The following is a 25,515-nucleotide window of genomic DNA, read 5'->3' as shown; positions in this document are numbered from 1 at the left end:
ATAAAACACATTATTATAAATCACAATATCACATACAAAACTAGGTTAAGCTATAACACTCTAACCACATTATACACATTATATACCCATAGCTATGTGTAAGTTTGAGATGAGGCAATGCATAAAACTACTCACCCAATTACAGCCTTAGAACAGCATAATATCCATAAGTAGTCCATATAGAATATGATTAAATGGAGATTAGAAATGTAAGGAAAAAAGATAATGGAGTAAATTTAAACTCTAGAAATTATTCATGCCTTTTTATAGTACAGTTGGTTTCAATATTTGGCCTGCCACCCATATTTCATGCTAAAATACATTTCAATAAAGTTGTTGGAAAAGTCAACCTGTTTTTAAACTCAATTGAACTTGACTTTATTATTCTCCTTTGGAAGTCACTTTACTTATATTGCTGTAGTTTTTCTGTATTATAGAATGATATGAGATTACATGGTCAAATAAAATAATACATGTTATTGCAGTGAAGAGAAGCACAGGTTTTTTTTCCACTTGTTTTTCTTCTATAGTTTTTATTTATAAATAGGAGTCGCTATTTGATGGGAGGTCACATGTGCGGTAGACTTGGCACATTCCTTCTTTCAACCATTTAACAAGCAGATATCAGTAAGTAATGAGGGTCGTACAGATGCTGGGGATGAAATCTGGACTTTACAACCTAAGCTTGGAGCAAATACAAGCAACAAAACTGAGGAAATCTGTGCATCAGTAGATCAACTCTGACAGATCAAAGTTGGGTGACCCAGAATAGGATCAGGAATGCTGCTGGCCTCTGTGTGTGTGTGTGTGTGTGTGTATGTTTATATATTTAATTTCAAAACAATTAAAATCCAAATCATATTGCTTAGGAAAGAAGTGTCCATTTTTAGACTATCAGATATTGACTACCAGGTAAATACATGCATAGACTTTCATAATAAATGTATAATTTATATATACCCTATAAATTTTATGATGAGAAACTGAGCAATTAGGTTTGGAATATTTTATTTCTATAATTCCAAATAAAGATCTCTAGAATTCAGGCCTTGATTGAAGGAAACCTTTCAACAAAAACATGCCAAGATTATTTCTTAGTCTTTTTCAAGTGCTGAGATGTCATCTAAGCCAACTTTTCTCTGCTCCTTGTAGCCCCCTTTCTAAAGTGCCTTTGTGCCACCTACCTGTCTGCACGTAAGTAATAGAGAGCTCACCATATTTGAGCTCTTTAAATGGGCCTTGCATCCCTGGGTCTTGCTTCTGCTTCTTTGACAAGCCTAAAGCTCTGTCTTCTCTGTAACAAAACATTGCTGCAAATATATGAAACAATGTAATTTTCCCATCTGTAGACAGAAAATAGTAGACTAGACAATCATAAAACAAATTGAAAAAGGAAAAACAAAACAGGAAGTAGAGATTATGCCAAGTCTTTGCTATTGCAGAAATTTCTGCCTTTTCTGAGAATTTCTTATTTGTATAGAATAATCACTCTTTTTGTGATTTAATAACCACATGCTCTGCAAATACATTTTGCCTTCCAATTGTGGGTGAATACAATGGCAGGAGAGTCTTCACAAGGGTAAAGGAATTATCTAACCTCCCTGTCTCTAAAATTGTAGTGTAACAGAAAAAAGGTAAAAAAAAAAAAAAAAACCAAGTTTAGGATAATGCTATTTCATAGCATATGTTTATATCATGAAGTATAGAACTGAAGATTTTCCCTGGATGGGTTTTGGTGATAGCAGTTGGTGATCAAATTACATAGCAATTGGGCCTCCCTGGTGGCTCAGTGGGTTGAGCGCAGCAATGTGAAGCTGTCAACAGCCTCTGCAGCGCCAGTTCGATTCCTGGACGGCTAGGGAGAATCCTACATGGCAAGGCAGACCTCTCCTGTCTCGCCCGCTGCTCCCCTCAACAGTGCTTTTAGTCAGTCTGCCTATTCTGCACCCTACTCTGTCTCTGGTGAATCATCTCACCCTCCTACGACTCTGGCCTATACCCCACCTCTTGTATAAATAAAATGAATCTTTAAAAAAAATTACATAGCAGTTGGTGATCTTCAAGGTGATTTGATCTCAATAATGTCTGGCAGCAGATGGGAGAAGTCTCTCTGTCAGTATTTTTTATTATTATTACAGAGAAATGTCCATAATACTAACTTCATCTTTTAAATTTGTACAGTCTTTAACTGATATGGATACTGAGTCCCAAAGAGATAAATATTTGAAGCAATAATGGTGTAAATAATAAAGATATGATTTATTGAGCAATGCTTTTGTATGCCAGGTATCAGGTTAGGTATTTATGTGAAGGGATAATCACTTCCTGTTTTAAAAGAGGAAGACACTAAAGTTTAGGAAAGTTAGACAGCTTACCCACTTGTCATAGTCAAAAAAGCTCACAGAATGTGGCTGTGACCCCAAGTGCTTACTGCTGTATCTCATGGAAACCCTTTCTTAAAGCCACAGGAGAGTTTTAGAGATTGAGACAGTCCATGTTATTTTAAGATGTTCCTTCTGCTGGATCCTGATATTCAAGTTCTTTATCCTGTTGTCTGTCTTTTGTCTTTCTTCCCATCCTCCCTTCATTTTATCCTTACTTTCTTTTACTCATAAAACATTAAAATTGCATTCAGTGTTTGTGCATCGTTCTTGGCAGTCGTTAAGTTCAAGTCCTCTTTACACACACCTACGTGTGCATAACTCATTGAGTCACTGTGTGTCCGAGCTGGAAACAATCCTGATGATCATACAGTCAACTCGCTCACTTCACACATGACAAGTCAGGTCTGGAGAGAAGAGCGACTTGACCATGACCACACAGCTCGTTATTGAGAGGCCAGAACTCAATTCTGAGATAAGTGGTACGTGTACCATTGTTCACCTGAAGAAGAAAATGACCTCTACATACTTACATGTCCTTTAGAGTTAGGTCCCAAGGATGCTCACCTAAAATCAGTCTTCAACAGACATGACTTTGCCCATGGAAAACCAGTTTTCTATGTTGCAGGTTAGGTTGACTGCTAGGGTGTTAAGTCAACATAACTCAGATGTACTGACACTGTTTACTCAAGAATGTTTGTGCATGTGTGTTATAATCAACTAGAAAAAATACACACATGCAATGTGCTTGCTGATGAGACACAATGACCATTTCCTTGTGGAGTTTACACTTTAGTGTATGTTTATATTTTTGTGTATAGCGAGCTTGGATGTGAGTGATTAACATAAACTAATGTGTTGAAATATTAAAAATTATGATACTCAGTCCTAAAGAGAATATAAGCTCTAATGGCAGGGAAAATGGGCAGTGGCCTATTTAGATAAGAAGGTCAGAGCAGACCTCTGCAAGTAAACATTTCATCTGAGACCTGAAGGATGAAACCCAAGGAGAAGGAACGTCATGGGCAAAACATCGAGGCTGGAAAGAATCAGGAAGAACATTCTTAAATGTCAGAAACCAGGTAAGGATTAAGTGAACTCTCAGGCTGGGTATTGCAGGCCATGGTAGAAAACACTCCAATTGCAATGGAAACCCTTTAAAGAATTCATAACAGAGAAATGATAGACTTGATCTTTTTTGCCAAGATTATGCTAGGTAGTAAGACTGACAGGAGATGATAAATTCATCTGAGGGGTATGTGAGGCTTCACAGTCACAGTTTTGACTAGCTCATAAAAGATTGAGGTCTCAGCCTGGGGGATGCAGCCTGGGGGTGTAAGTGTGGACATTGGAAAACCACGAGATAGCATATCATGGGGGGGACTAAAGGATTATAGAGTGAGCATAATGACCTTTATATCCCCACCACAACCCCAAGCTTTGAGAACCTGTAGCTCTAGGAACCAAGTTAATTATTGAAAGTCTCCTTAGGAATTATAGAAAATCACAAAATCAAAGGTGTTATTCAGAACAGAATTCTCCAAACTTTAAAAATTGCTCATCTACAATGGGGATATGCCCTTCCCAAGTCGGGACTGTGATGTGTCCTCCAAGCTCCTTCCATTAGAGCAGAAGGTCTCAATTTTTTGTGTATGTATCACCTGGTGATTTTGCTTAAAATGGAGATGTAGGCACATTTCCCTCCATAACTTGGAGATGCTAATTTAACAGATCTGGAATGAGGCTTGATAAATGGTAACTTTAATAAATGACCTAGGAGATTCTAATGGATGTGGTGAACAAGGGCTTCACTTAAATAAACATTGGACTTGGTGACACGGGGCCCTTACTCTGCTCCTCACTGTGCCACTCTCTTTCCCTCCATGTCAAGAATATTGTAGCTCTGAGGACAGTTTAACTTGCTGTGTATGTTGCTAGGTTATTCAGCCTTCCTGAGCCAAGGTCTCATCATCCTCCTTTAAGGGCATTTACTATAAGATGCTATTGTGAAGGACAGAAATTTAAACCACAAGATCTGAACTTGAGTGTCTGGCTTAGCACAACTGTCCAATAAACAGCATCTATTTTATTTTTTTAAAGATTTATTTATTTATGCATAACAGAACTGAGGTACAGGCCAGAAGTGCAGGAGTGAGAGGATTCACCAGAGACAGAGTGGGAAGCACAGCAGGCAGATCTACTGAAACATACTGCTGAGGGGAGCAGAGGGTGAGACAGGAGAGGTTTGCTGCACCATGTGGGTCACCACCCAGGTCAAGGGTCGAACTCATGCTGCAGTGGCTGCTGATAGCTTCTTTGTGCTGTGACTTAACCCCTTGCGCCACCAGGGAGGACCCAACAGCATCTATTTTATTATCTGCTTTATTTCTGCCTGTCGAGTGTTTTTGACTGCCACCTCCTTACTCAGCTTGGTTTCAGAATGTAGTCAGTTTACCCCTATGTTGGTTTGTTTCTCAATTATTTGTATCATCTTACCTCCACCTCTTTTACCAATTCCCAGATACCTGCCTTTAGCAGATATCACCTTAATTAAGCTTTGCATTCTCACTGCATTATTATGAAGACACTGAAATAAAAACACTAATATTATAGCTGTCGAACATCTGTAACCATCAAATTAGTTTCTCTTGTGTTTCCTGCTGTTTATCTTACCGTTATCTCTTGTGAAACCACTTTTTCCTCTTCAATCTAATCTGAGTACTGTGAAGCAGAGAAGACCATGCAGTGGACAGATGTGGTTCTGGAAAAAGCTACCAAATTATGAAAAACATTTGCATTACTTTATATTCCACAGAATAAACAAACCTTGAATGGAGAAAGGTCAGTCCACTCTAGAGCACAGTAATTTGTACATATACATACGTACACATACACACACCATATAGAGTCTTCAAAAATTCAAATTTAAAAGCTCTATAAGTATTTTAAAAAATAAGATGACTAAAATGTGGCTGAAATTTCTTTTCTTTTCCCCCAAATATGCATGTATATTTGCAGTAAAAAGCCTATTCTCTATTTGAAATTAAAAGGAAATATTCTTTGAATTAAGCATAATTGTAGGCAAACTCTAGGTTGTGCTGGAGAAGAATCAGGGGTAAAGTAAAATTAAATATTTGGAAATCTGGGGATTCATAGAATTCTGCTGGTCTCATTTGCTTTCCATTAAATCTGCCTTTCAATAGACCAAATAAAATCCCAACAAAACAGTGTTCCTCAGAACAAAAATATTGTCATGTAGTTTTGCTTTGTCTTTAAGTAAACTAAGAAAAGTTTTACAAAGATGTAAAATTTAAGCCACAATAGCTATGTATTTGGTAATTTACATTTACTTAAGAGAATAAAATTGCACTAAATGTGAATGGTGCCAGAAAATCCAGCTCCTGAATGGCCGAGGCACAAAGCCTACCCTGTCACTTTCCACTTGAATCTCTCCCTTATCCTTCCTCTGGCTTGGGGGGAATTGGGATTTTAATATCATTTAGGTATGTATATTAAGGGGGAAAGGATAGTGATGAAAAGCAGAGTGAACACTGAGCTTTCTTCATCCTTGCTCTTTGCAAAAGCAGGAAGAAAGTTTGACCTCCCCAGGAAGCTTTCTAGATTTCGTATTTGATTTGAAGGAAAGGGGTAGGAGGGGATAGGTATTATAAGTATGAAAATGCAGGAGTAGATATGCAAATGCAGAGATATTTACATCAGAGTTCCAGCTTTGAGCATTGCTTTGTTGCAAAGTTTTCTAGTCTTTGTGTAAAGTGATCATTTTATACACTTATTTTAAAACTCAAACTATAAATGCATGGTGACAGTAGCAATACCACAATTCAAATGCCGCTAGGTGTTATGTATATTGCAAGGGCTGTCAGAATCCCTCTTTGCTTATTTTTTGTCTGCTTTGCTTTACAAGGTTCAGAAAAGTCCTCCAACCAACTAACCTCCTAAGTTTTGGCAGAGGGCGTACTTTAGTTTGCAGCCAGTGCCATTAATCTAATAAAAATGCCATCATACTTGGAAATGATGCAATTAAATTCCCTGAAATCAATATAAAGTGCTAAGATTATTTAAATATTTTAAAGTTCTAGACAGTCATATTCTATCTGCCTGCATAAAGTAGTCTCCAGAGAGGACCATGATCAATAACTCAAAGGGTACAAACGCTGTCTTTGTTGGGTCTGTGTGTAAATGTAATTCAAAAAGAATGGGGGCAACTCCTGAAAGAAGATTAAAAGTTCTTGTGCAAGAAAATGGGGACTGGCGGGTTTGAATTTGTCCATCTACTTTGTCTCATATGAGGACTTGCTAACATAACACAAGATTTGGTATAAAAAGAGAACTTAATATCAGAGACACTTTTCAAGTAAAGATTTGGACCATCAAGGTCTCAATTTTGTGTGTTATTGGCAGAAAGAAACAAAGAGGTACAGATTTCTCTGAGGCCTACTTTGTGCTTAGCAAAGACTCTTTTGCTTTCCATAGGGATCTGCCCTGTGGAATGTTCTTAGACTGAGTTGGTTGACGAGGTATTTCAGGCCATTGGGAAACAGTGTCTTGCGTCTTCCTAATCCTATTGAGCACACGCTATTCTATCTTATAATGTGAGACTCAAACCTAGGTTATGTAAAGGTATTTCAAACAGTATGCACAGATGCATAGATAACAAACAACATGGCTTCCTAAAGTTTCAATTGGTTTAAAAATTTGGCAGGCCTACATTAAATATAAATCAAGAAACACTCAAATAAGCATGAATATACAGCACAGGAGGATGCAAAATTCTGATGCATTTTTTAAGCTCAACATGAAATTTCAAAACAATATCTAAGTTCTATGCCTCTAGGCCCCTTGGAACACACATTTATTGGCTTTGACCAATAGATGAATATTTCAGTGGGAAACTTTTAGAATTAGTGTGATATACATTAAAAGGGAATGAGGACATCAGAGACCAGCTCATTTGAGTAGCAGCTGTATTTCTTTTCTTCCTGGGAGACTCTCAAATAGGCTTATGTAAAATATTTTGGAACCAAGAATGTTGCCTCATGTTTTTTAAATATTGACTCTCTGGAAATGAGGGAGTAACATAGAGGTTGCGGAGAGAGCCAGCCTAGTTTAGGAGATATCATCAATGAATTTTAATACGTGATATCTACAGAGAAAAATCTGTGGCTTTGGGCTCTTGGTAGATTGGAAGAAGTAAAACTATTTTTCTAGAATTTACTCGTTTCTTCAGAAGGTAAAAAAAAAAAAAATTGTCAGATAGATCAGATTTTGATTTGGCCCTTCCACAGAAAACTAAAGTTCTCCAGGACTCAATGTTCTCATCTGAAAAGTATGGAAGGTACAAGAATGAGAATTAATAGTGGACAATCTTTGCCCTCTACTCTTTCCCTAGGCCTTTCCATTCCTAATCCTACTCCCTTCCTACCTGGGAAGTCAACAAGGAATAGAATATCTCCATGTGGATGGAGAGTAATGCTTTATACCAGAAAGTGAGACCAAGTGACCCAGGTCTCTACCAAGCCTGAGATTCCCTCTCCTGACCCAGGAGAGCCTTTTGCTAAGGGAACATTTAGAAAAATAATCTACTGCCTAATATGTAAACATATTTAGTTCCCACTGTTTACTGGCACTTCAAAACTGAATTTACACAAAAGGATGACCTAGAAACAGGCAGGGAAAAGCTGTGTGGCATTTAGATGCATAGCGCATATGCATAATTGATTCCTTAAAAGGTTAAATACCCAAGCATATATATGGAAAGTGATATACCCATGATGGCTTTGTTTTACATAATTCTAAAGTAAATGTCATGTTTCTTCTTTGGAGATTCCAGAAATGGTATTTAGAAAAGCATATGTTTTCAAGTAGATAGCCAGGTAAGAGGAGCTTCTTTTTCCCAAATAGAAGGACTGACTATTCATGTAGCTGGTACACTAAGCTTTATGAGGCACCACTGTCACGAAGGTCTCTTTGGACTTGAAATGCAATTACATATTGAGGACAAGTGCTAAATATAAACAGAAAAGGCCAAATACATGACTTTGTGGTTTTTGCTTTGTTTTTGCAGCGTATTTGCAGGACGAATTATCCACCCCAAACACACTATAATCCTTAATTGAAACACCGATCAGACAATTTGCAGTTTTTTTCAGAGGCTTATTGTAACTGTGAAGGACTGGTCTTTTTGTGTGTGTGTGTGCGCCCATAAGTAATTCTAAAGATGCTATGAAAATAAATAAAAGAAACAAGTCACTAAGAAATACACAGAATGATATACCATAATATATTCCTTAAAATCAGAAAAAGTAGGCAATATGTTGCTTAAATATATTTAAGTGGTAAATATATATATATATATATAAATGGGAGTGATTGATATAAAAATTCAAATTATGGCTTTCTTCTTGGGGGAAGGAATGGTATCCAAGCTCTATGGGGCACACAGAGGTTTTTACTGAATGACTGACCATGTTTATTTATTATTGTTTTTAAATATTGTTATGAAACCTTTTTAGGTATCTTGTGTTTCCTATTTTTTCATGGAAAATGTAAAATAACAAGATATGGTGAAGAGAAAACACAAATTAAATTGGCTTAAAAAAGTGTAATATGACAATAATAATAAAAGTAAACATTAATTTCAAGTGATTAATGGATAGATTGTATTTTTAAAAATTTTAAGTACATGCCACATGCAAGACACAACTCTAAGATATTAACCCTACAAGGGTCCAAAAGTAGAAGATGAGAAAGTGTATACTAGTTTGATACTATCAAAGGAAAAACAGTTATTGCTATTGAAATAATGGGAAAATTGGACATGAGAACAAAAGTTATGTTTATTCTTTGTCTCCAATTCCTGTTTCTTCATTTCTCTACTGAGACTGCTCACTCCATACATCTCCTTTTGATAAATCATCTCCAACTATTTTTGTCTTGATCCTAGCTAACCTTTTTCAAAGTCTAGGATCTTTAATCTGTCATCTCTGGTCATACTTGCTATTTGTGTGCAGTTGATTGGATACTTACAGACTGTTTTAGTGTCATTGATATTCATACATTTCTTTAATTAAATTGTAATGTTCTAGAGCTACAGACTCTACCTTATTCATCTTTCAACACGTCCTGTCACCTCACCCTAGAACTCACATATGGTAGAGCCATGTCATCTGGCATATAGTAAAAAGTCAATAAACATGTCAACAGTTGACTGACAAAATGACTTCTGAATGCACATTAAAAGCCCTTTCAGGATGTTTGAGTACTTTGCCAAAGCTATGCATTTCCATGTTCTAAGCAATCTCTCAGCTGAGGTTTTAGAATAGAAAGAAAAGGAGGCTCTTATTAGAGAGGAGTTGGGTGAAGCTAAGATCACACACCCAAGGCAGGACACCCCTCTCTGGACTTAGCTGGGAATTCCCATACCTCAAGACTAACCTTTCAGGGCAATGACTGTACCTAATAAACTTTTTATCTCTGCAACTAGAACTTAATATACAGTAAAACTATATATAAATTTATGTAAAACAAAGCCATCATGGGTATATCATTTTCCATATATATGCTTGGGTATTTAACCTTTTAAAACTTAATATACAGTAAAACTAGAACTTAATATGCAGTAAAACTTAATATACAGTACACAGTAGATAAATTTTTCAGCAAAGCATGGGATACTTATAAATATGAGTTTGGGATAATTAATTCAACCCCACTTTGCTCAAAGTTGCTTTCTCTAAAGACTTCAACATTTACCGGTTGTTCCACTGCATGTTAGGTATATACAAACATTTCATATTTTGGTATGAACATTTATATATGTATATATTTTTTATGTATTTGTATTTTTCAAACAAACAAGATGGATGTTGATGAATAAAGAAATTGACTTTTTCCCCTCAGTGGTAAAATTTTGAGTTGTGTTTTACACAGTAATTTCTAGCATCTCTGTGTGATTGAGCCTGTTGCCCATAGCAGTGAATCACCTTTTATTGCACCGTTTATTGCCTTTTTCATCCCTTCCCTCTCTGTTACCCACCTGATTACTTCCTGGATCATCTTCTAAAGAAACTACTTGTATACTCAAATCCTTGTCTCGGGGTTTGCTTTGGGGGAAATCAAGTCTAAGGCAACTGTGGTTTAGAGTGTGTGAGTGACTTCCTCAAGTTCACTTATACATTGAGCTGCAGATTCAAGATCTGACCCGGAAGCCATGCCCCTAAACACAATACCTTACTGCTAAGTAGATGGTATGTGCTTCAGAACAAGTCAGTAAATACCATGATCCGTCTACCATGAGCTTCTATGCAATGCAAGCTGATGTCAGCACTTATTAAGTGCTTCTGCTGATCAATTGCATTTTATATACAGTGTTTCCTTCCTATCTTAGCACAGCAGTGCATGCATTTTAGGCATTGTTAGCTTAAACACAAATGGTCATACTTTGTTAATGAAATGATGACATTAAAAAAGAATTTCTTAAGCCTGCCTAGCTGCTGAGTGTCTTCCTTTTGTTCTACAGACAGCAACTTCATCCTCGCAAATGCCCAGGTGGCTAAGGGTTTCCCCATAGTCTACTGTTCTGATGGCTTCTGTGAGCTTGCTGGATTTGCCCGAACTGAAGTCATGCAGAAGAGTTGCAGCTGCAAATTCTTATTTGGGGTCGAAACCAATGAGCAACTGATGCTTCAAATAGAAAAGTCATTGGAGGAAAAAACAGAATTCAAGGGAGAAATTATGTTCTACAAGAAGAACGGTGAGTTGACTTTTCTTGATCGCCACTCATTGGACAGTCTTGGAAGGTCACCTTCTTTCAACTCAGTAATTGCTCCATAACTCCCATTAAGGCTTAATGTTATTTCACATAAAGACAGTCTGTTTTAGAAGTTCCACAAATGACTTAGATGATAGTCTAGCCATAGACATTAGCAATATAAACTTCCTGAAAATTTATCATTAGCATTATAACTATTCAATGTCAATATATTAACTGAATTAAGATATGCTAAATTGTTTTACTATTATGTTATGGTCATTCCTAATATACATATTAGATGTGATAATTGTTAATATGTTAACAGGTCAATTTTTATCGAGGGCTAGTTTCCTGAATTTTATGTCACTAAGAACAGAGATTGAGTGTTTTCTGGTGGAAAGGGAAGTTAATTTGAAGGACATCAACGAAGGCATTTTCTCTTCCAGCTCCCTAGATGCAGAGACTTTTACTAATCTTTTAAATTCTAAAGACAAACTGAGAAACACCTGGTGTCTCAGAGTGGGAATAAATTTACCTAGACCCAAAACTGTCACTGGGGAAGTGCTAAGTGTTTTAGTTCTTTTTTTTCTTTTTGTGGTTGCTGCAGTTTTGCAACTCCCCCCTAAATGAAGTGGGATCTAGGAATGGGTGTGGTCTCTATAGTGCTAGGGTTCTTAGTGGAAATAGATACCATTATCCCATGGGCCCTGTAGTTGGAGTGAATCCAAGAGTCTTTATATTGGAAAAATGCTAATCAAAAATTAGATCACTCATCACTTTCCAGTTTCTTCCACTCTATCTCTTTCATTAATAATTCAGTAACATAAAAAAAAAAAAATCAGTAACATAACCCCCAGAGTTTTAGTTGGGCACATGGCTGCTAAACTAGAGAATGTATTTGCCTTCTTTGTATTGGGTTGTGGGAAAGTCATGAAATATTTTTTTCTATGTTTTTCAAGTAAAAATTTGTCTTGAATATTCTGACAACCCGATAGTATGGTTGGGCACATGACTAAGTTTTGTCTCAATGCTATGTAAGAGAGAATAGTTTATATGACTTAGAGAAGATCTTTAAAAAATTCAAATGTTTTTCCCTTAGTTTCTCTTTTTTTCCTTCTCATGGTGTTATAAACTGAATTGTGCCTCATCAGAATTCATAGATTAAAGCCCTAACCCCCAGTGTGACTCTATTTGGAAACAGGATCTTTTAAGACTTCACTAAGGTTCAGTGAGGTTGCAATAATGGGACCTGTATCTAATATGAGTGTCCTTATAAGAAGGGGAACAGACCCCTGGGATACACACACACAGGTGATGTGAAAACACAATAGGAAGGCAGCCACCTGTCAGTCAAGGAGAGAAACCAACCCTGCTAGTGTCTTGATCTCAGAATTCCAGTCTCCAGAATTATAAGAAAATACACCTCTGCTGCTGGAGGGATTGGGGTCAAAATCAGGGGATTGCAATTGTATGGGGAATATACAAATTAAAAAAAATGAAAAAAATACATCTCTGCTGTTTCAGCCACCTGGCCTGTGTATCTTGTAATGACACTCCTAGCAAAGTAAGACATCTGCATCACAATGTGCAGGCTAAGCTGGAAAGCCAGCTTTAATCATTTGATCAGGACAATGCTGTAAAGGAACACAGAGCAACACTCTGGAAGGAACCTGGGTGTCCTTACAGACCCACCTTCCTCACGCCAAAAAAGACAAATACATATCTGTCTTGTTTGAGTCACTCTATTTTAAGGTCTTTTTGTTACGGTACATTAAATTGTACTCTAACTCGGAGTTTCTCAACCTTGGCACTAGCACTATTGACATCTCAGGTGAGTAATTCAGTGTTGGGGGAGACTGTCCTATACAATGTAGACGATTAACCCTATCCCTGGCCTCTATAACTCACTCTCATTGGCGTCATTGTCAGGAAGAGAAATAAGCTCCTGAACACATTAATGTTGTCCCCTTTTATAAGTTATTTGTCCTTGTAAATATTCCTTGATCACGTAAATTTGAGATTCAAAGTTGTCAAGAAGTAGAGCACCGTGCAGGGAGGAGAGGATACCCCAATTCTTTGGTCCTAGGATCAGACCGTTGGGTAATTCCCAAGGTAAACAGATAAAGACCAATGTAGCAAATATGATTAAATAAATGGATTTCAGCACTATCACATTATGCTTAATCATTGAAAAGAGCCTGAGCTAAAAGAAAATGGAGGCTGTCACTGAGAATGCAGACTGGAGGGAGTGATAAAATGACCATCTGGTGGGGCAAAGAGAAAAGGGACATCCTTTGTCTGAAATATCCACTGACTGCAGACTTGTCTTTCTTAATAGAGGCTCCTTGGACAGGTCACTCCAAATCTATTTGAGTGTACTTCTTTGTAAGCTTCCTCAAAATAGCCAAATATGGCATCACTGAGAAAGGTCTAAGTGGGAAGCCCAGAGGATGGAGACTTGGGAGGGAGCCAGGTAAGCAGAAAATAGAGAACATGAGGTGGAGTCAACACCAAAAAGAATTTCTTGAACCCATTGTTTCTTATCTTTAAGTCTTTAACTCTTTATCTTTCATTGATATTTTCTCCTGAGCTCAATTTTTTGTCAAGTATATTGGTTGTTAGGACTGTCATAACAAAAATACTACAGACTGGGTGACTTAAACAACAGAAATTTATTTTCTCACAATTCTGAAGATTAGAAGCACAATTCTGGAAATCAGGTGTTAGCAGAATGGCTCTCTTTTTTTTTTTTTAAGATTTATTTATTTTTGCATACCAGAGGTGGGGATGGGGGAGGAGAGGATTCACCAGAGACAGAGTGGGGAACAGAACAGGCAGACTGACTGAAATATACTGCTGAGGGGAGCAGCGGCCGAGTCAGGAGAGGTCTGCTGTGCCATGTGGGTAGCTCCCTGGCCGGCCGGGGATCGAACTTGTGCTGCAGAAACTGTGGATAGCTTCATATGTTGCGTCTTAACCACTTGCACCACCAGGGAGGCCCAGAATTGGTTTCTTCTGAGACCTCCCTTCTTGGCTTGTAGATGGCAATCTTTTCTCCCTGCATCTGTGTGATTTTTCTTCTGTGAATCTTTGTCCTAAACAACAATTCTTATAAAGACAGCAGTCATATTAGATTAGGGCTCATCCTTATGGCTTAATTTTACATTAATGATCTCCTATTTGCAGCCACATTCTGAGCTGAGATAACAGTCACATTCTGAGCTCAACATATGAATTTTGAGGGGATATAATTCATCCTGTAACAACTAGTCACATTTTTTGAGTCTTTCTTAATCAATGTATCCTTTCAGAATTTTTAGAGTTTGTAACCTCTTTTAAGTTACTTTTTATTAGTTTTGAAATATTGGCATATATGTGTTTTATGGAATATTTTGTGTCATTTTTATACTATGTTGCCCTGATAAATTTTCTCTTATCTTCTCTGTCATTTTTTTTTCCATTGTCATGTCAAATTTAAATAAGGTCCATTTTCATTGACTTCTATAATATCAGAAAATTTTCCTACACTTATGGACTTAAGGTTCTAGCTGCCATTACTAAAAAGTCTTTCTAAATGTTTATTTTTTTGTTATTCAAAAATTTCTTTTAATCACACTTTTTTTAAAATTTATTTTTATTTATTTATTTATACAAGCACTGGGTACAGTCAGAAGCGCGGGAGGGTGAGAGAATTCACCAGAACCAGAGCGGGGAGCAGAGCAGGCAGAAGGACTGAAGTACACTGCTGAGGGGAGCAGCGGGCGGCAGGAGAGGTCTGCGCACCATGTGGGACCCTCCTCTGGTGGCCGGGGAGCAGCCAGAGATCGAACCGGCCTGCAGAGGCTGCAGGCAGCTTTGCAACCCAGCACTCAACTGCTGTGCCACCGGGGAGGCCCTTAATCACACTATTAATCAAGGTTTTCACTTACTCATTTTCTACCCTCTGCATTTCTTACCTTGGTAGGATAATAACTACCTTAAGGGAACAAACCCAGTTTTTATATAAGAAGCAAAGAAATCTTTATCTCTCAGAAAATAGAATATAGTGTTTTTTATACTATCAAATTTCCTCAAAAGTAGGTGTGCACCTTCACATTAATAAAGAAGTAGCCTGACAAGCAATTTCTCTCAAAGATAGTTCCAAACAGAGAAGAAAAAATTCCTTTGTTTTTAGTGTTTCCAGAAAACTATCCAACACAGCTTCTTCCTATTTCGAAGCTGTGAATTTCATAGCAGGGAGATTATCTCTGGCCTCCCATAGTATTTCTCAGAAACCCTCAAGCTGAGCATGAACAAACTGACTTGTCATGTCACATTTTCCTTCTGCCAGAGCCTAGTTTCTTGGCTAAATTTTAATGGTAGAAAGATAAAAGACCATCAAGAATGTACCATGAGCTCCAACTTTATATGTTATCCTAGCATACATGCTCCTGGAAAGCTTATCTTTCCAGCCACTTTTCATATTAAATGGATACAGAAGAAAGAAATGTTACAAGAGAACAAAAATTTTAGAAGAAAATTAAAATGACAGTTAATTTTGCAAAGTGCTGTTGTGATGTATTAGTTTGCAAGGGCTATTATAACAAAGTACCATAATCTGAGTGACTTAAACAACAGAAATTTAGTGTCTTACTGTTCTGGAAACTAGAAGTTTGAGATAAAGGGGTCCATTGGGTTGGTTTCTTCTGAGAGCCATGAAGACAAATTTATTTCGAGCATCTCTCCTAACTTCCACTGGCTTGCTAACTCTTCACTATTCCTTACCTTGTAGAAGCATCACCCTGATGTCTGCCTTTATCTTATCATAAAATTCCTCCTTCATGAGTTTGCTTTTCCAAATTTCTCCTCTTATAAGGGTATCAGTTATCTTGGATTAGTGCCTACTGTCATTTTAGCTTAATTACCTTTGTAAAGGCTAACTTTAAATAGGACACATTCTGAGGTACTGAGAATTTTGGACTCTTTTCTTTGGGGGTGGGGTAAAATTCAACTTATAATACCTGATTATATTCATATTAAGTAGATTAGAATTTAATTCATTTGCTTAATATTGTAAACTAGTAATAAAGAATCCAGGATACATAAACATCCTCTCATTCTGACTCCCAGATGCTTACTCTTAAATGATTAATCTCTGGGGTAAAAGGCAGAAGTCAGGGTGCTAAATACACTGTAATACACAGAATGACTTTGCAGTTGAAGAATTGTCCAATGTCTGGCATGATTTTCTTTTTCTTTTTTCAAGCTGTATTAAGATCTACTTAATATAAAAAAAATGCAGCTGCACACATAAGATATTATGTATGTATGTGTGTAACATGAGATATTATATATGTATGTGTGTATCTGTACACACACAAACACACAAACATAATAAGTTTGGACATATGCATACACCTACGATACCATAACCATAATCAAGACACTATTTTGTCATCATCTCCCAAAATTTCCCTGTTTTCTTTTGTTGGCTGTTTGTTTGCTGGTGGTAAGAACTCTTAACAGGAGATCTGTTTTGTGATAAGAACTCTTAGCACGAGATCTGTGCTCTGTGAAATAAGCCAGCCACAGAATGACCAAGATGGCATGAATCCACTTACAGGAAGTAACTGAAATAGTCAAACTCCAAGAAGCAGAGATTAGAATGGTTAGTTTCTGGGGGTGAGGGGACAGAAATGGAGAATTGTTTACTGGGTGTGAAGTTACAGTTATGTAAGTTCAAGGAGTTTAGGGCTCTGCTACACACCACAGTACCCGTGGTTAACAATATGGCATTACACACAGCATGACTTAATACCCCGTCAGGTTTTCCAGGAAGTAAAACGCTGGTTTCTAATTACCTGAACTTAGAACTAAACACATAATGTTTTGGGAAGGCTTTAAATTCCCATTTAATTTCCAATAACACTACAGTGCAGTGAGGGAAGACTGAACATCTCATTCAAAATTTCACCAGAAAAATCTTGTGAGGATGGCAGCATGTCTGCCTGTACAGACTGGAAGCTGTTGCTTTCCCAGTGATTCTGCACATTAGTTCTGTTCTCCACCTGGTTCATTATTTCTTCTGTGAAACCAGTCCTACCTGACTTGCATGCTGAAATGCACATTATTCTATCAGAGATGACTTCTAATTTTCCCCCATGATATTACTGTTATTCATATATGCTATCATTTTCTAGAAATAATGATAGGTAACTTTTATTATGATGATTTTTCAGTTCTAAATAGAAAAGGGAGAAATACAAGTATTTGTTACAAAAGGGAATCTTGATTCTTATAGTGTTGTGGATAATTCTCCCATCTCACAAGCTCACTAATTCCTCTGCCACCTTCAAGATTTGGCACTTAATTCCATGTACCTTCTGAACTCTTGCTTAATGTTTTTAAGCTACTCACCATTTTTTACTCAGACTGCAAGGGCCTATGTTATTTTATTTAATTTTCCCATTAAAGCTTCAAAGTAAATATGAATCATCTCACTTTACAATGGAGGAAACAGTGCAGAAAGATGATTTGAACATAGGTCTACACATTTTGTAAGAGACAGCCCTCAGCTTGTCATTACCTCAACAATTCTCTTTTGTTCATTTTCTTTACCGTCTGATACACTTCACATTTCTTTATTCAATTTTCTTATATCATAGTAAAATGCCTAGAAAAACCATTGTTGAATCTTTTGGTCTTCTTTCATTTTACAGGTAGGTAGATTTTTCAACTCCCTGAGATAAGGACTTTAAAATACACATTTGTGACAACAAAAACTGTTTGGTTTACTGCTTTTTTTTCTCCCCCAAGAAGGATGCCTCCTATGGGGGATCCTTTGTTTACTGAGCTGCTAGATGTCTATTCAGATGCAAATCAGAAGCTGAAAACTAAATTGTTCAATAAATAAGCAGTGGCTGTGGCCTGGGACATTAGGGAAAGCTAAAGCTGAGTAGGCCTTTTTTGGGGGGTTGGGATGATGGAATAAGAGGAGAGATTAAGGAAGACAAGAGAAGAGGAGAGAAGGAGAGAGAGAAATGGGGAGACATCTGGTGATTTCTTAGCTATTTCCCTCAAAATGTCTAATGGTAGATTTGATGGACTAGCTGCTTATTTTCTTAATACACATTGATACAAATACATGGTTATTAAAATGTAAGATATTTATGTGTAGCACCAAAAGTAACCAGCATACTGCTGGGAATTTGCACATTATTTATTGGACCCCGTCTCCACGCCAGTGTACGCATCAACTGCCTGAATTAGGCACATTCATACTCGATTTTATGAGTTCGATTCATGGTAAAAGCCAAAGGGAATCAGATTTCCTCATGACCTTCTTTTTTTTTACAATGAGTTGCTTATGACAGATAATTATAGTAAGAACCATTTCTTTCCTATTAACACTAAATTTTTATGTAACATGTCTTTAGTTCTACTACACTCAGTTATACAGTGACTCTGCAGAAGATTTTTGGAATATTTGATTATGCCCTCCAGGTATTTTAGGATTGGAATGCAACATAGGAAAAATGCCTGGAGGTTCTAGAATGTCAGATTATTCTAAAATTAACATTTTAAAGCTGCAGTATATTTAACATCCATGGTTTTTACGAAATGGACTTGTAGCATTGTATATAAAATAATTGCATGTAGGGCCCAAATTTCAGAACAGGGAGTGTTGTACACCCTTCCATGTAATAAATGAACAAGAAAATGTTAATAGAAAATGTTACATAGATGTGGAACGTGGCATCAGGGAGTCTCTTTTGATTTCCACCACATCTAATGAACAATGAGACAAACTCGCTGGCCAGGATATTTCAACAAGAACAAACAAAACCATGGCCTCCCCTGGTGGCGCAGGCTGTTGAGCGCAGTGCTGTGAAGCTATCCACAGCCTCTGCAGCACCAGTTCAATCCCGACCAGCCGGCGAGAATCCCACAGGGCACGGCAGACCTCTCCTGTCTTGCCCGCTGCTCCCCTCAGCAGTGTATTTCAGTCAGTCTGCTTGTTCTGTTCCCCACTCTGTCTTTGGTGAATCCTCTCACCCTCCCATGCATCTGGCCTGTACCCCTGCTCTTGTATGCATGAATAAATAAATCTTTAAAAAAAATGGTTATTTAAAAAAAAAAAGAACAAACAAAACCAGGCTTAAGATTACAATAAAAAAAAAAAAAAACCTAATCCTAAAGTTTAGTGAGATGTGGGGAGGAAGGAAAGATACTTCTAAATAAAACAAAGAGAATTTTTTTTTAAATCATAAATTTTATTTTTATATTCCCCATACAATTGCAACCCCCCCAATTCTGACCCCAGTCCCTCCCCTCCCGCCCCCCACCCCCCAAAAAGTGTCTCTGGTTCATAGTTTTTTATTGATTTTGATTTTCATTTTCTTATAGTTACTCATTTTCCTGGTCCCTTATTTAAGTTTTCTAGATTCCTGCTATGAGTGAGACCATCTGGTATTTTTCTTTTTCTTTTTGGCTTATTTCGCTGAGCATGATCCCTTCCAGTGCCATCCATGTTGCTGCAAATTGCATGTGTTTATCTTTTTTGAATGCTGAGTAATATTCCATGGTATATATGTACCACATCTTCTTGATCCAGTCATCTAATTTTGGGCATTTGGGCTGTTTCCAAAGCTTAGCTATTGTAAATAGTGCTGCTATAAACATAGGGGTGCAGGTGTTCTACCAAAGAGAATTTTTTCCCCATCTAACCCTCCTAGGGACTCAGAGCAGAATCTAGGCCAAAAGAAAAGCAATTACAAGTGCAAACTTTTTCCAAAAGATCTCAACAAATTGAGGATGAACCACAATGGGCATCATCCTTGCATGGTGTGGTGAGAGCAATCTAGATGGCTATGCAGAACTTAGAGTTTGTATTCTTGGAGGTCTAAAGGACTAGATTTCCTCTGGGTTTTAGAAATATTTGTGAAGATCTCAATGAGAGTCAGTGTTCTGAAAAGGTAGTGAAGGGAGACCTTGGAAACTTCTCTCTGTGAAGTGGATTAACACGATCTTCTCACTCACAGGCTTGTGAAGACAAGGAACTTCCGCACAGTTGATCTCATGTGCCAGCTGTTGTGTGAACTTAGTGGCTGAAAATAGCAACTATTGTATTTTTCAGGAATTCACCCTGGGTCAGGAGTCCAGGCTGGGAATGAGTCTTCTCTGTGGAGTTAGATCTGGTTGTTAGGGGGTGCTCAGATGCTAATGCAGTCCTTTGGGAGCTCTAGGATGACTTCACTCCCGTGTCTGGCATCTTGAAAGTCTGGGAGCTACTGGGAGAGTTGACTGAAGTACTACCTATAACCTCTTTAGCATGTTCTAGTTTAGGAAATCACTTAGCACCGCTGATGCTCAAACTGTTAGGGGGAAAAGGGTGTCCTAAAGCTAATTCCATACAGGCTTTGTGGGCTCCACCCCCACCCCAGGCCAAAGCCAAAGACACTGGGAACACCAAATCCCATCCCCACCAAAGGGAAGGTGGCTGGGACCTGAGGGTGGGGTTAAGCAGCCGGGTTGGTATAAAGCCAGACACGTGGGCTTTGGAGGTGGTCCCCCATTTTGGCTCCCCGCCAGCTCGCAGCGTCCAGCCAGCTCAGAGAGTGCTTTTTCGGGTTTCCAGGTGGGCGGATCGGGTAGGACGCATTAAAGACTTTATTTCCCTATTTTCTCCCTGAGTTGTACATTTTCCTTATTTCCTTTTCCCTTGTAAATAAACCTTTTATTAACCTTTTGTGTGTGCCTGTAGTGGAGTATTAATAAGTCCCTTGTAAGCGCGTGGGTGAGGACCACAGCCAGGCAACCTGTTCAATATCGGGGGTGCCCTATAAAAAAACCATGTTGGTATTGTGATTGGAGTAACCATAAGTCCATGCAGATTCATAGGAAGGGTGCCTGGACCCCAACTTCTTCTGGAAAAAGTGCCCCAAAATTACATGTTTTATAAATTTCACATCTAGATTTGTAGAAATACATGTGTTGAGTGTGTGTGTATGCATGTGTGTATGTGCATGTGTAGCAAGAGGCAAGACGACATTTAATGTTGATGCTTGTAAAATTTGCAGTTTTCAAAACATGTGAAGGGCCACCAAAGGGACTGTGCCTCCTACAACCAAGTATATTGGAGAACTGTGGGCCAGATTAATGTTGCTACTCTCAGTTCCCTTCTCCACGACCTTGCTTGAGACTTTGCATGCTCTGAAATGGAAAGCATTTTGTGATGCTTTTATGATTTGATGATGATACTCCACCATATCTTTTGAGTCTTGATAGAAGAATAGTATTTTCTGTTTCTCTCCTATGTTTTTTGCATTTAAGGGGTGAAGCTCAGACATGCAAATACAGTAAGCACCCTAAGAATGATTGCAGCAGGAAGGCAAAGAACTCAGAAGGAACCTGCATTCAAGGTGACACTAGCAGCCTATGTGAGCCTGCCCGTGCTTTCTCTTTGCACTTACGTGGATTCAAGCTTTGTGCTTGCGGATGTAGGCAGGTTCCTGGTCTACTCTTATATCTGAAAGCCTGTCTTTTTCTATGTCCATGGTTAAGGCTGCATTATTTAATCCACAAGCAGGAGCTCTACGTCAGTCCATTTATTGAAGTATTTACCGCTCACCCATGCCTTCCAGCCAGAGTGATCATAAAAAGGGAGACAGAGATGCAGGTTAGGCGGAACGCCTTCATCAGGGCAGCTGAGCGCTGCCTGTCCTGCTGAGTGTGAGCACTCCCCATTATGCCTAATGAGAGCCTGCCTGCCTTCCCTTCTTCAGTGTCAGCTTCCTGAGTTAATACTGACAACCTCAAAGAACAGTGACAGCTGACATTTATGGAGTGTTCACTGTGGGTCAAGTTCTGTGCCATTACTTCATTGCACTCTCTTCGACCTTTTGGGGCAGATCTGATTGCTACCCCATTTCATGGTTAAAGAAACCAATGCACAGAAAAGTTAAGTGAAAAGACCAGGATCCAAGTCCTGGCAGTATGACTCTTTAACTCCTGTGCTCTCAAACACTAACTCATGCTGATAGGCTTAGCAAACATGAACTTCCTACCTATGAGGCCCACGACTCTCCCTCACAGGTCCTTGGTATGTGAGATTTCCAAGGACTTCCCAGGGGCTATACACCCCTCAGGGAATAACTGGCAAGCTCTCAAGAAAATGAAATTATTCACTTTTGTTCTTGTGGCTATTTAATATTCCATCTTTATGAGCCACATAGAATGTAACCCCAAACAATGTTTGAATATCTTTGGTATTAAGCTCCCTTTGAAACAAGAGAATCTCTTTTTTTAAAAGTTCTCTCTCTTTCTGTGGTGGGATGAAATGATATTGAACTTGGGGGATCAAGCCTTGGGATCAAGCCTTGTAGGAGGATCTTCCCCACTACATTTACTGTGGCCAGGTCAGGGTCTAGCTCTGAATAACTAGTATAAGGAGAACAATAGTTAGGAAAATTTGGGGTGGAATCTTGACTCTCTACCACTCACCAAGTATGTGCGCTAGTTAAATGATTTTGCTTGGCTAGACCTCTGTTTGATCTCCGATTCAGAGGTGACAATGCCACCCTCTATGTGTGATGAGAAAGCCATTGTTCAGCATACATTATCAGGACAAGCTGTATAATTTGAAGGGCTTATTGTTCAGTGAAAATGCAGGCCCTTTGTTGAACAAAAATTACTAGAAATCTAAAACAGACGTAGCAGATCATTAAACTAAATCCTGGGGCCCTTCTGGTGTGAGGCTGTGTGACCACACAGGTTCCCTGCCCATGACATTGCTCTGGAACATTCTAGCCAATTAAAAAATATCTCTTCCTTCCCGATATGTTTCCCCCACAAGACGAGACTGTCTTTGTCCATATTCCAGAGTGCCAAACCTTCATAACCTTACAACTAGATGCCCTTAATCAGTTCCTGGCCCTGAGTGACTGAACTCTGGCCTGTGAGCTGGCTTCCAGTTCCCCTAATCTTGCTAGAAAGCCACAGACATCGGTGAGGAGCTTCAATTAAGATTTTTGGATGTCTCAGCTCAGAAGGTCTTTTTTCTGTGGAGTTGCAGGAGAATTATGAAATTATCACAAGAAATTACATCATCCAAAAAAATCTTTCAGGTTTGCTCTCAGCATGAATAACTACATAACACTGACTGGTTGCAGTTATATGAAAGTAGAGAGATGCTTTATGACAAGCTATGAACCAAGCCTCCATGACACCCATCAAATGTACACAAACACTGGTAGCAGAAATCCACATCTTTGGGACACTCACCTTGGCCCTTTTGTCTCTAAAGAAAAATAACATTCTTCTTGCCCTTAGTTCAACTCTAGTGATTGGGAATCTGAGTTGCAGTAAATGGTCTTAATTGGTCCCCCAGTCTCAAGGTGTACTCCCTCAAACGCTTCTCCTCACTGTGCCCAGAGCCACGTTCCTATACTGCAAATATGATGATGCTTCTCACCTATGACGAAGCCTTCAGTGGTTCCTCATCGTCTTTCAGGATGAATATAAACTCTTTAGTTGGGCATAGGAAGCCACTTAGGAGCTACATCCAGTTCATGGTCTGTCTCTTTGAACTTGCTCTTTACCTCCCTCCTTCTACCCTCATTCCTCATCATTCCACACCCAGCTTTAGCCTAATTGTTTTATAGTTTTGTGTGGTTCTAACTTGCCTTGTGCCTTTATACTTGATGTCCCCATCCGCACCCCACTGCCAGAAAAGCTACTCCCCACCCCCACCTCACATTAAGCTAATCAAATCATCAAGATTCAAGTTTATCTCATCTAGGAGACTCTCACCAATCACAGCCCTCTGTTTCACAACATGCTTCCATTCTTTTTTTTTTTTTAATAGAGGCATGTTTTATTTATTTATTTGTTTGTTTGTTTTGTTTATACAAGCACTGGGTACAGTCAGAAGTGCGGGAGGGTGAGAGAATTCACCAGAGCCAGACCGGGGAGCAGAACAGGCAGAAGGAGCGAAGTACACTGCTGAGGGGAGCAGCGGGCGGCAGGAGAGGTCTGCGCGCCATGTGGGACCCTCCTCCAGTGGCCAGGGAGCAGCTGGATATCGAACCGGTGCCGCAGAGGCCGCGGGCAGCTTCGCAACCCAGCGCTCAATCACTGCGCCACCAGGGAGGCCAATGCTTACGTTCTTTATAGTGTGTATCACAATGAAGTGAATGACCCCATTTATATATTGAAGACATAATCTCAATTTAGCGGTATTTGGAGGTGAGACTTTGGGAGGTAATGACATAATGAGGATGGGTCCCTCATTAATAGGGTCAGTGCCCTATAAGAGAGCAGGGAGTAGCTCACTCCCTTTCTACCATGTGAGGATATAATGAGAAGTCAGCAGTTTGCAACCTGGAGAGGGCTAGTCCCGGAATCCAACCATGATGGCGCCCTGATCTTGGATTTCCAGCCTCCAGAGCTGTATTAAGCATCTGTTCTTTACAAACCACCCAGTTCTATGATCCTTGGTTATATCAGCCTAAACTAAGAAAACTTCCTGTGTCATTGCTTTATCTTTATATTTGTCTCCCCATGAGGTTGTTCAGGGTGAGGGTGGTCTTTCTTTATGGAGCCATATTAATCTAATCTTTGAATCTACAGTGCCTCGAACAGTCCTTGGTTAAGAAATTCTTAATGACAATTTGCTGACTGAATTAAAAATCTTTGCCTGGTGGTTCAGCTTAAGCCTCACACTGCTCCCGTGGTAGCCTTGAGACGCAGTGTGAGTCTGTCTCAACACTCTCCTATAAACTCACCTATTTCTGTCTCAACATTTTTGGTATCCACTCCCTCCAAGTTTTCCCAAGTCTCTGTTCCTGACCTCCTCTTTCCTTTCTGTTTCAAGGCTTAGATTCCATGCCAGTATGCTTTCCTTCCTTTCAATTTTGAGAAGCCCTTTATTCTCTCTACTCAACAGATAAAAGGGAGTGGCATTGTGGTGTTTTATGCCAGCTTGATATATCAACATCTGTTTGCATGGGAAGCAGCCAGGTTATCTCAAGGCATTCTGGAATATGGGATTGGGGTCTGGAGGATTATTCATTCACATCCCTTTGCTCTTAGTCCTTTCAATCACAGCTGCCTCTGGGAGGTTGAGCCAATGCAGGAGCAAAAGAGGTAAACAAATAAAGCAGCCATGAGAGGTGAATGACTCCCCAGAGCTTGCAGGCAAGAAAAGGCAAGAGGGAAGCAGCTGGAGAGGCAGCCACCAGAGAATGCAGTAAAGCCAGCAACTTGCATGCAACTCAGGAATCCTTCTGCTTGGTGTTGAAGACAGTGGGACCACTCAGAATGTGAAAAGAAGTATTTTTGCTATGCCCAGAATTTGGGGCATGTGAGTGTCTTTCAAGGCAG

General features: G+C 38.9%; 1 protein-coding gene across 1 annotated transcript in view; it reads left to right on the top strand.

The window, feature by feature from the left end:
* Positions 1–25,515, top strand: part of KCNH8 (potassium voltage-gated channel subfamily H member 8) — a gene marked incomplete at both ends in the record, with an annotated part of 247,880 nt that overhangs the window by 65,755 nt on the left and 156,610 nt on the right. The window contains one exon of the mRNA XM_084247027.1: positions 10,921–11,154. Coding sequence (XP_084103153.1) covers positions 10,921–11,154 — 234 coding nt within the window. The remainder of the gene's footprint in view (positions 1–10,920; positions 11,155–25,515) is intronic.

Source organism: Talpa europaea (genome assembly GCF_964194135.1).
Source record: "Talpa europaea genome assembly, chromosome: 11".
NCBI classification, from domain to species: domain Eukaryota; kingdom Metazoa; phylum Chordata; class Mammalia; order Eulipotyphla; family Talpidae; genus Talpa; species Talpa europaea.
The sequence above is the reverse complement of the archived record's forward strand: the minus strand, read 5'-3'. Positions and strand labels throughout refer to the sequence as shown.